The sequence below is a fragment of the Ceratotherium simum genome, chromosome 37 (assembly GCF_057802395.1).
Source record: "Ceratotherium simum simum isolate JZ-2026a chromosome 37, ASM5780239v1, whole genome shotgun sequence".
In the NCBI taxonomy this organism is placed as follows: domain Eukaryota; kingdom Metazoa; phylum Chordata; class Mammalia; order Perissodactyla; family Rhinocerotidae; genus Ceratotherium; species Ceratotherium simum.
The window spans coordinates 15,465,349-15,476,236 of record NC_141936.1 but is presented as its reverse complement, the minus strand read 5'-3'; the positions used below and the strand labels follow the sequence as shown (position 1 = coordinate 15,476,236).

At 38.5% G+C, this 10,888-nt stretch overlaps 1 protein-coding gene across 1 annotated transcript; it reads right to left on the bottom strand.

Annotated features, from left to right (window-relative positions):
• Window positions 1-366: 366 nt before the first annotated feature.
• CCDC195 (coiled-coil domain containing 195) lies at window positions 367-10,539 on the bottom strand. The gene is made up of 3 exons (XM_087424530.1): window positions 10,278-10,539; window positions 5,034-5,283; window positions 367-490 (listed from the first exon to the last, which is right to left on the bottom strand). The coding sequence occupies exons 1-3, from the start codon at window positions 10,537-10,539 to the stop codon at window positions 367-369; spliced, it is 636 nt and encodes a 211-aa protein (XP_087280656.1).
• Window positions 10,540-10,888: the final 349 nt, after the last annotated feature.

Genomic DNA, 10,888 nt, shown 5'->3' with positions numbered 1-10,888 from the left:
ATAGTTTCATCTGGAAAGCGACATTTATGATATGAACAGCAGCATTTCCTGATGGCATAATGCAGATAATGAACACTTAGCATGCAATTTAATTTAATTACATTTAATTGCTCACACGCTGCATAGAGAAACTACAATAGCCAGTGTACACACATCAACATTAGTATTCAACAACAACATAAAGTAATTGCTTCCATTTCTTGGCCAAGTCCACTGACAAGTCCACTGACCTGATGCGGAGTATTTTGTGTCTTAGTGGGCATCTTACCAGAGCTCTTTGCAGAGGAGTACACTGACCAAGCGAGGCCTCGGTGTTCCCATCTCTTTGGAGTCAACTGTTTCTTAAATTTCACCACTTCACATGTCCTATTCTGCAATGGTACTTAGCTGATTTGTGGTCTGATTTGATGAGTATTTCAAAGAGCTTGAATTTTTGGAAAATGAAGACATGTCCATGGGCAGCAGGAAACTGACTGTCTTTATCTTGTCCCTAAAGAAAGCAGAATAAGGGGAAAATAAATAAGATTTGTTAGTGAGCCTTTATACAAAAGATTTACTATTTTTCTAAGTCACTAAATACTGCTTAAAGTGTTAAAAGCTCATTTTAAATATATCATCATTTTTTTGTCATTGAGTTGTTCAACAACAATGCAAAAATATATGTTAGAACTGGCCTTCTAATTAAGCCCAATGAACAGTGCTGATAAAGCTAAAATTTAAAACTATTGAGGAGGATCTCTACATCTGAAGCTTATTAGCTTGATGTTTAAATTTGAAGAATATCATGCTGTCTCAGGCAGAGCCTTTCACATCACAGCTTTTCAGTTGAAATGAAGCAGAAATTTGAGACAACTATTTTATAATCCAGATCCATGTGCAGTTATGGTCTTTGAATTAACTGAATATCCATCATGCCTGAGCAATAAAGGAGAGAGAAGAGTGACAGCAATGACCCAGTGTTATCTGAGAGATTAAATCTTTTCATTTTGCCCACTTCTCCTTTTCCCTCTAACAGTGTTATATAGAATTTTGACATAAACCAGGATAAACTGCTCCCAAGAACAAGTCTCAAGAATCGTGTTGAAAATCATTGACTTTTCTCCAATTTTGTTCTCTCTCTCTCCTTTTTTTTTATATTAGATAAGGCCATAATTTCACTGAATGGCCTGCATCTAGGGGAACACATCTGCTTCCTCCCTCAGGAGGAAGGCCAGTGGTTCCATTTGTTGAGATCGATAAAGTAATAACTGCTCTGCCACTTAGGAAGCACTCACTTGACTACCTCATTTATTCTTCACAAAAACTATGATGTCACTGCCATTATAATTCCTTTTTCACAAAAAAGTAAACTATGGCACAGGAAAGCCTAATAACTTTTCCAAGGCTGCATTGTTTGTAAATGATGGAGTTGGGATTTTAGCCTCTGATTCCAGAAGCTGCCTTCTTAACCACTTTACTACAGGAAAAGAAGAGAATGCATTTATTTTAATGTGTCTAGTTTCTCCTATCTGTAAAACGAATAAAATAGAATAAAATAGCATTTCTAATTTTAATTGTCTAGATGGACCCTTTTCCCTAATCTTTTCAACAGCTTGAGATTATTTTTTTCTTAAACACACGAGGAAAAGATTGAATTTCTACGTCAAAATTAAGGAAAAATTAAAATCCTATCGCTAGTTTCTGGAGAGCTTTGGTTCTTAGAAATATTGACATTGGCATTATTCTTTAAAATACTTTCTTGGTATAATAATGGGAAAATTCACAAGCAAATTAGGTATGATGTCTGACTGATTCAAAAGCCAGCTCAAACAAATTGGTTCTTGATAAATCTTTGTAAAATTCTTTGAAGCTATTAGAAAGTAAATGAATTTACCAAAAAATCAGAGGAATAAGGTAATGACATTTTGCTTTACTAGTTAATCCCTGAGAAAGTAAAAGATAAAATAAAAAAGGACTAAAAAAACACATGCTTAATTCCTACCCAACAGTTCTCTGTTTCTATTGGATTTTATGCCAACCCACCTGTTGATTTTAAGCCATTATTGACTTTCTTGTTTTAACACAGTCCTACAATTGGCTCAATCTTTCAAATTAAAGTAGATTCCAAATTAGAATTGGAGTGTATTCTAATAGTTTATTCGTTGGCAGCTTGGAAGTTGGAAAACATTTTGCTTCAGAAATGTAATACATTATAAACGTTGGCTAGCTTCCCAAACTATCACAGAAAATAATATAAACTGAAATGGGAAAATTAATACTACTATATTTCTCAGTTAGCATTGTAGATCTGTGAGCATATAATGGTTTAAGTGCAAAAAGTAAAACATTATAGTACCTGTACTGAACAGTTTTAAACTATGTAGACACAAGTCTGGGAAAATATCCATTAAAATCTAAATGATGACTATTCAGATAGTGGGATTATAGAAGATTTTTCTTTTCATAGTTTTTACTTTGTATATTGCGTTTATATTTTGTAACTTGCAATTTATTTTACAATGAACATTTAGTGCTTTTATATAACTATATATGTCATTATATACATAATTTTATGTAATTATATACATATATGATTTTTTTTTAAGCAAAGGACACATCTCTGCCTTTCTTCCCTCTTTCCTTTTGAAGGCACGTGGCCATTGGAACACAATGGCTGGGTGTACACTTCTTGTTTCCATATCCCACATCTGCTCTGTCAGCAAATCTCGTTGGCTCCACCTTCGAAACGTATCCAGAAACCAGATGCACTGTTACTACCCTTAGCCAAGAAATGATCATCTCTTGCCTAGGTTATTCTTTTAGGCTTAAACCTGGTCTCTTTGTTTTCTATATTGTTTTCCCAGAGTCTTTTCAAAACAGAGTTCCCAGCATGATTTTTTTTTTAAATGAAAAGTATGTTATGTGCCCCAATTCACTTGGAATAAATCCAGCAAGATTGGAAGGGAGTGGAAGGCCACCCCTTAGCACTTTGCCTTCATCTCTCTGCTCTCTCACTTGCTGACTCCACTGCAGTCACACCAGCCTCCTTGCCCCTCCTCAAACACCATTCATATGCCCTCCCAGGTCTCTTACATTGGCTGTTCTCACTGCCTGGAAAGTTCCCCCCAGATAGACTCAGAACTCACTTTCTCCCTTCATTACTCAAATGGGGAGGCATTTTCTGACCATGACATAGAAAATGTCAACAATGCCTGCTCCCCTAATCCTTCTTTTTTCCTTTTAACTTTTCTCTTTAGTACTTGTCACCATCTAACATAATATACACTTTATGTATTTTCTTGTTTATCGATTATCATGTTACAAAGGAAAAAGCTTCACAAAGGCAAGGAGTTTTGAAAATTTTGTTTCCTGCTGTATTCTCAGGGCCTAGAATCCTGCCCAGCACATACTACACCCTCAGGATGTATTTGTTGAATGAATGTAATGAAAGCATAAAAAATAGACTGAGAGGAGAGAAACAAAACTCAGGATAACACTTGCCCCTCAGGAGGACTCGGGAAGAGAGATACAGGCCCTTTTTCTTTATTGAGGACCAATTTTTCTTCTTTTATATATAAAGATATCTGAAGAAAATATGACAAAACTCTTACAGATGAATACCTTGGTATATGTAACGTTAGTTTCTGAATATTTCTGTATTTTGAAAATTTTCGTAGAGATATTTTTTACGAGATCTCCAGTAATTACTGGGTAAAGCATGTACTCCTAGAATTCCATGGAAGGCCTTTTATGATGGATCTTGTTCGCTTCTTATCCTCATTCACCTCACTACTTTCAGTTTTCCCTACAGTTATAATTTCTTCTATCTTCTTGTCTTTTTTGCTCTACTTGGGGTGACCTTTCCATTTTTCTCTGCCTGGCTGAATCCGGCTGTCCTTCGTGACTCAGGTTACTCTCTCTGCTCCTAAAATAGAACTCTCCACAAGTGAAATACAATTTTCATTCTGTCTTATAAAATTCAGACAAAACTGGCCCAACCTTTGTAGCCCACATCCTGTGGGAAGTCCAGGGCTCTTTCCAATATTTATGAGAATTCCTGCAGGCCTATTACTTATGGTTATCCGTTGATTTGATTTCCCGCCACTGCTGAATTAGATGACTCACTTATTCTCTCAACAACCATATGTGTTCCGTTTTCTCTTCCCCGTGATAAGCTGATCATGAAACCCAGGCCCCTTCTTAATTTTCCTCCTTCTATTCATAGGAGATAAATGTGCAGAGACTCTTGCTAAAGAGTCAGGACCTAAATGGGAATTGGAAGGTAGGACTGCAAAGTGTGGGGGAGGGGAGGTTATGCTCTAGCCTAGTAGAGCAGATGAATCGTACTCGACAGTGACAATCTTGTTCTGAAAGTGCCCTTGGCTCTACCCACTACAGGGGCCACTGGCCAACTTTCCTCTTAAAGACACCCAGCCTGTCTCTTAAGCGTTTTCTCAATCTCTCTCATTCTCAGGCTGCTCCTAACTCCCTAAATACCAATTCACATATTTTCAGAACAGGTTAATTTTCTCTTTATCTCTTGGTCCTTTAGGCATAACTCAAAAGGGTTTTTTTATACCCCTCAAAGCCCACTAAGGCACCTTCTTCCACAAAAACCATTATCTCTCAGAGAGGAATTCTGTGTTCAGCGCCTAAAGTCACTGTCTTCTCCTTGAGAGGCACTTTATTGTAGTGGTCAGTTTACTTGTGTGTCTTTGTCACTAAACGAAAGTTTGAAACATAATGTTTTGCTTTTGCTGAATCTTGTATCGCCAGTGCCTAGCTCAGAGTATGATCATTAATGCTTGATGGGTAAGTGAAGACTAATTCAGTGTTCCACTTATTAGAGGCATCTATTAGAAGGTGCCATTTGACGTCAAATATATTTGTTTCTTTCAATTCCCGAAATGGACGTAAGCAAGAAGGAAATCGCTTGGCCTAATATCCTATTTGGTTTTGTTTCCTCCACTAGATAAGACATTGCTTATCGAGAAGGTCTCAGTCGCCCTCAAAGCATGCGCCTGTAAACCCGCTAGAGGCACATTGTACATTACCTGCAGCCAAAAGCATCCTCGGGAAAAGCTCTTTGGCTGGAACTATTATTGCTGGTAAAAGAATCTGCTGCAAACATCTTCCCCTCATTGTCTTGCTTCTTAATTGAAGAACAGGCCAGTGATTTAACTGTTCCCTGAGCTTCTAGAATTCCACTATTTGGGTTTCTTTTCCCAGCTTTCCAGGGATCATTTGCAGCAAATGAATGAACTGGTGAGGAAATGGAATAGCGTCTAACAATCATGACGTTGCCTGTACAGAAGACACAAAATTCAAGTCAAAAAATTCTACCTTTAATGACATCCACAAATGAGAAATTATGTGAACAGTATTTTTTTGAAATGAATTCAACAAAACAATTGTTTTTGATTAACTTTTTTACATAAAAGGCATCCATTCATTGACTTGTTTTACAAATATAAATTGAGTGCCAACCATGTGCCAGGCACGTTTTTAAGAGATGGGATGTGGTAACAAACAACACAAAATTCTTGCCTGCATAGAGCTGGCCTTCTTGCGTGGCAGACAGATGATAAACAAACAATATATGATAAAATTCAGGTAGTGATAGATTCTAGGAAGACAAATAAGAATGATAAGGGCAAGAGAATAGAGAGAGATGAGGGAGGGGGTCTGGAGGCTATCTGATAGTGTGGTCAGGGAAGAGCTTTCTGAGAATGCAGCATTTGAATAGAGACCTGGACAATAAAACAAGACTTTAAAATGGGAAGAAGATGGATCTTCTAGAAATGCCAATTCTGGACAGCTTCCTCACTCCTGATTCTAGAAGAACCTGCTCATCCACAACTCCTCATCACCTGAATGGCCACAAATAATTGAACTGGCTCCTGCTAACTGGCCTAGAATTGTATGTTTTGGCTTTAACTGAGACAGTCATTATAAGGAAGCCTGTTGAATGAGAGATGAAAGCAAGGTAGACAGGTGGAAAGAAGCAAAGACGTCTTACATGGGAAACTGGAATGCTCCTGAGAGAGAAGGAGAGATTTATGGCCTTAGTTTCGGAGGTCCAATTCAATTTCTGTCCGTTAGTGTCTTCCAATAAACTCTTTTCCTGAAATAAATCAAATCTTCTCCATTCCTTGGAACTAAAGCACCTTGATTAAAAGAGCTTTGTTTTAGGGACACTTGGTTTTCTGAATCCCAGCTCTAATGGTGTACTAACTCTGACCTGGGGCCTGTCATCCAACCACTGCTTAGACATCTAGTTATTACCCCCGGGCCTAACAACACTGACCTCATGGGTTGGTGTTCATTTTCTGGAGCATTTAATGAATGTTTGCTGAATCTGTATTCTTTTTCCTCACAGCTTTGCAATGAACTAGCATGGAAGTGTAAGAAAGCCCTGCATTGTGTTTAGGTTTTGAGAGTGCCAGATGCACAATTACCTCTTATTTAAGTTTGCTGCCCATGTCTGCAGAATGCAGACAGTAAATTATTATGGCCATTGCAAAAAGTGGCAGCTGCCCTGGCTTTTTATAGTTTGGAAGAGCAGAAGACTGAATTTTAGGCAGGAGTCTGGAAGGGAAATTTAAGTTCAAATCTATCAGAAGTGATAAACTGCAACACTATTCATAAATTATCTCGAAACGCTTCCTTTGGCCATGATATATAGCTTCTGTACTTATCTAAAAATAGGTTTATGACTACTGACACACATAAAAGGTTCTGTTTAAAAGGATTATAAAACAATTTCTTTATACTGAATGGTAGGAAAACACAACAGAGGAAATTATGCTGATGATAGCAAAGTTAAGTTTATTCTTATTTGGGACCTACACTCCAGCTGACTGATTAGCAAATAGGCGCTTGGTTCATCTTCCTGGATGACAAATAGTCTGTATCCTCTAGTTTCTTATCAACGAAAGGGAAAGGGTGTTCAACACAGCATCAGGGCGTCATTAGCGCAATTTCAAAGATCGCTGTCAAATGCAGTTTGTTAGCAAAGCACTTGAGTAGATTGAAGAGAATCAGAGGTCCAGCAATGTGGGGGTTCCCTGTAAAGAGCTGTTTCTTTTATCTTCCTTGTAGCAAATTACCTCTCCCCTAATAGTCCCACGGTGAGGTTGCAGAAGAAAGGAGGGGGAAGGGCAACATCCTCGAAAGTGCTGGCTGGATTTCATATCTGCCAAACGCTTATGCACTATTAGAGATGCTGCTGCAAGCATTTATCCAAGAAGATTCATTCTGAGCAGGTGCTCTGTATTCTCGTCATAACAGATATAGTGATAGCGATAGCAATAGCGATATGGATAGTGATAGCGACAGCGATAGAGACATGTAGATATATCACCAGGCAGCTGTGTCCCTGGGCTGTAGCATAGCTCTGTGTCCTCAGATGAATGATGGGGAAACAGGCTTCTCCACTCGTAAAATCTCATTTTCTCTCACTTCACATATCACAAACAGAAGAACTTTTAGTTCCAAGTGATTCATTTCCAGCTCCTCTTTAATTATGCCCTCTCTCTCTCTCTCTTTTTTTTTTTGTGAGGAAGGTCAGCCCTGAGCTAACATCCATGCCAATCCTCCTCTTTTTGCTGAGGAAGACTGGCCCTGAGCTAACATCTGTGCCCATCTTCCTCCACTTTATATGGGACGCCGCCACAGCATGGCTGGAGAAGCGGTGCGTCAGTTCCTGCCCAGGATCCGAACCTGGGCTGCCAGCAGCGGAGCGTGCGCACTTAACCTCTATGCCACAGGGCCGGCCCCTATTCCCTCTCTTAAAATGAGGCTCACACTTCTGATTTCGCATCATTCTTTCTCAAAGAATAGGCTTATATTATTCTGTTTTCAAAAAAGGATTGGACTAGTTGCTTAATCTCTCTGGATCTTACATCCTCAACAGTAAAAAATGGGGCTGACCTCTAAAGTTCCTTTCCTGTATCAAATGTCTATGATTCAGCTGCAAGTATGAATTTTCATTGATATTGGCAATATATTATTAAAACTGCTAATAAAAAAATACTGAAGTCAAATAATAATAATTTTCTGACATAGCCAATGGTATTAACACAACTACTACCAAGTAACTCACGTTAAGTCTTACTTGTGCTATCTCATTTAACCCTCTCAACAGCCCTATGACATAGATTCTATCACTATCCCCATTTTACAGATGAGGAGAGTGATCATAAAAGCATGTTACATTCATAGGATCACAGAATTTTAGAGTTGGAATAGGTCTTAGAAGGCATCTAGTCAAATCCGTTCATTCCTTTTTACTTGAGGATTCTAAGTTCAGGTATTTTATGTGACCTGCCCAATGTTGACCAACTATTACAAAACTGGGACTACAACCCAGGTGTCTTCATGCTCAGGCCAATGTTTTTTCTACCTATGTCACTTACTCTCATAATAACACGTCACAAATAAGACATAGTAACACGTCACATATAAGACATAGATAAATATTATTTGAAGTAACTATTTGAAGCAACTCAACCAGGCTCCCCAGCACAAATTTAAATCATATTTTTTCTATGTTTTATTGGTGCAACTGGGAAGAGCTCTCAAAATTTCATCAAATGTTTTTCAGCTGTCCTTTTCAAACTTAATGCTAATATTCTTATTGCAAGTTACCATCCATATGCTGAAGAATTATGATATCAATAGTGTGTTTACCTCTTAATACTCTAAGCTTGATGGCATTCAGGCCTTGAGAGTTTAAAGGTTAATACTCTTTGTTTTTTGCACAGTGTAATACTTATTTTAGAATAGCACAAGATATCCTAAAACCCAACTTACTTTATCATTAGACTAAACCTCACAGAAAATAGATTTGAACAAATGTTGTTTACCTTTGGCGTAAGACAGAGGTTTTCAACTGGGGGAAATTTTGTCCTTCAGGCAGCACTTGGAATGTCTGAAAACATTTTTGATGGTCATGACTGAGGGGAGAGGTGGGTGCTACTGGCATCTAGTGTTTAGAAGCCAGGAAAGTTGCTAAACATCCTACAATGTCCAAGACAGACCCCTACCATACAGAATTATTTAGTCTAAAATGTCAAGATTGCAGAGGTTGAGGAACCAGGGAGTAAGGATATATTATAAATGTCCCTGTCTTTTTTTGTTTTCCACCAAGAGAAGGTCTAACCACCTAATAGGTTACTCTTTCAGTTTTATTAAATAACCAGCGGACAGAACTACTCAGATCCAGAGTTGTACTTGAAAAAAGTGAAAAGACCCTGTTTGGAATGTGTTCCCAGCTTTGAAATACAGGGTCCCATACAGAGAGAAACTTCTCTAACAGAGAAAACCAGCTGGTAAATATGACATGTTCCACTGCCAAGCTGTTCAAAACCTCTAAGTGGCACTGCCTGAAGCCTTTGATAGATGATGTTAAGAGCTTTGAGTATTTCATGACGTATATCAATTTTATTTGAATATGCTGTGTATAGGCAGGCCCTGACGATTTACATGTGGAATGTATTTTTCACTCTGCTCATTTCTGACTTCATGTCTGGTCTTCACAGTCAAAATTCTTTCCCGTAAAAGGAGAGAGATTTGATTTTTAGAATATAACAGACATGCACCCTGCATCTTGAAGTCGTAAATCTGTATGGTAGGTGGCATTATGTGCGATATACATTCATACAAGACAGTAAAGTTCTTTGTAAAACATGCATAAGAAACAATATCTGCCATTTGTTGTGAGTCTCCCAGGCGCTGTGCTAAACATGTAGTCTATGTTATTGCAGTTAATGCTCACAACCAGAACACTTCCAAATGAAGAAAACAAAGGTTAAAGATTTCTAATAACTAGCTCTGAATCAAGTGGCTAATGAGTGACAAATCATTGGCAGCCGTATTTGTCTGCCTCTGATATCTAACTAACTGATATTAACTACTGGGCAATATTGTTCTAGTTTAATAAGTAAGCATGCCGTTTGACGTATACACATTCAGTATTCTATCATGTAGCATTTAAGTGCTTGAAGTCAAGGCAGAAAAAAAAACCCATTGTTTTTAGTGTGACTGATTTCCACAAACCTGTCATTCTTATCCAGGCATATCTGGAAATGGTTTTAATGTTGCTAAAATATGTTGCTTGAAGACGCTAAAGAAATTTTTGCCTAGGGATTCAAAGCTAATCTACCAGGAGAAAAAGGATGGAACTCATCACTTTTAATACCAAATCGCGCAGTTATGTGATATGCACAATAAACCTATTATTGAGGAGATATTTGCAAATATGGGCGGAGCCTGGAAGAGCTATGGACGTTGAGTACCTTGCTGTTCCCGCACAGCTGGTGCTGAATCAGTGGAAACACCACCATGGAGGACTGATGGAGATTGTCCAGGCACTTTTCCAAGGTCATCAAGGTCTGTGACTTCCTCCTCCCTTTCATCTCCCGATTGTCCCCCTGAGCCTGGAGTTCTGTGACTTCTTGAAGTCAGCTTCATCCGGAGGGTTTGATTCTCTTTCTCCAGCTTGTTGATTTCTGCCCGCATTTCCTGGATAACTCTCATGAGCTGGATATTGGCTTCCATTGCTTCTTCTCAGGTCGCTCTGGTGCACTCCTGTGGAGAGACAGGTCAACTTTTGCTCATGGACCAAATACACAATCTACTCAGTGGGATTGGTTGATCCCGCCCATAAACCTTTCTGAACAATAGATGTCACTCTTCTCTGTGCCATCTTTCAGCACCTGGGGAGTTAGGCTGTCAAGGGAGGTAAAGGATCTCCATGACTTATTCATTCTGGGTTTTGTTTTTCAGAACAGAGCTTTTCTTTGTATCTTTCATTTCATATCAATCCACAGTTCTAGAATATTGCTTTGTGTCTGAAAAGAACGCTTCAAAAATTTCCAGTGAGGAACAGAGTTTCTTGTTTCTGTCA

Bases quoted from the DNA above. Each gene is read 5' to 3' on its own strand.
- CCDC195 (XM_087424530.1), bottom strand. From the start codon at position 10,539: ATGGAAGCCAATATCCAGCTCATGAGAGTTATCCAGGAAATGCGGGCA. The intron at 5,284-10,277 runs GTACTCAACGTC...TCTTCTGTACAG, and splicing joins AGCTGTGCGGGAACAGCAAG to GCAACGTCATGATTGTTAGA. The intron at 491-5,033 runs GTAATGTACAAT...TGCTTTCTTTAG, and splicing joins GAGGATGCTTTTGGCTGCAG to GGACAAGATAAAGACAGTCA.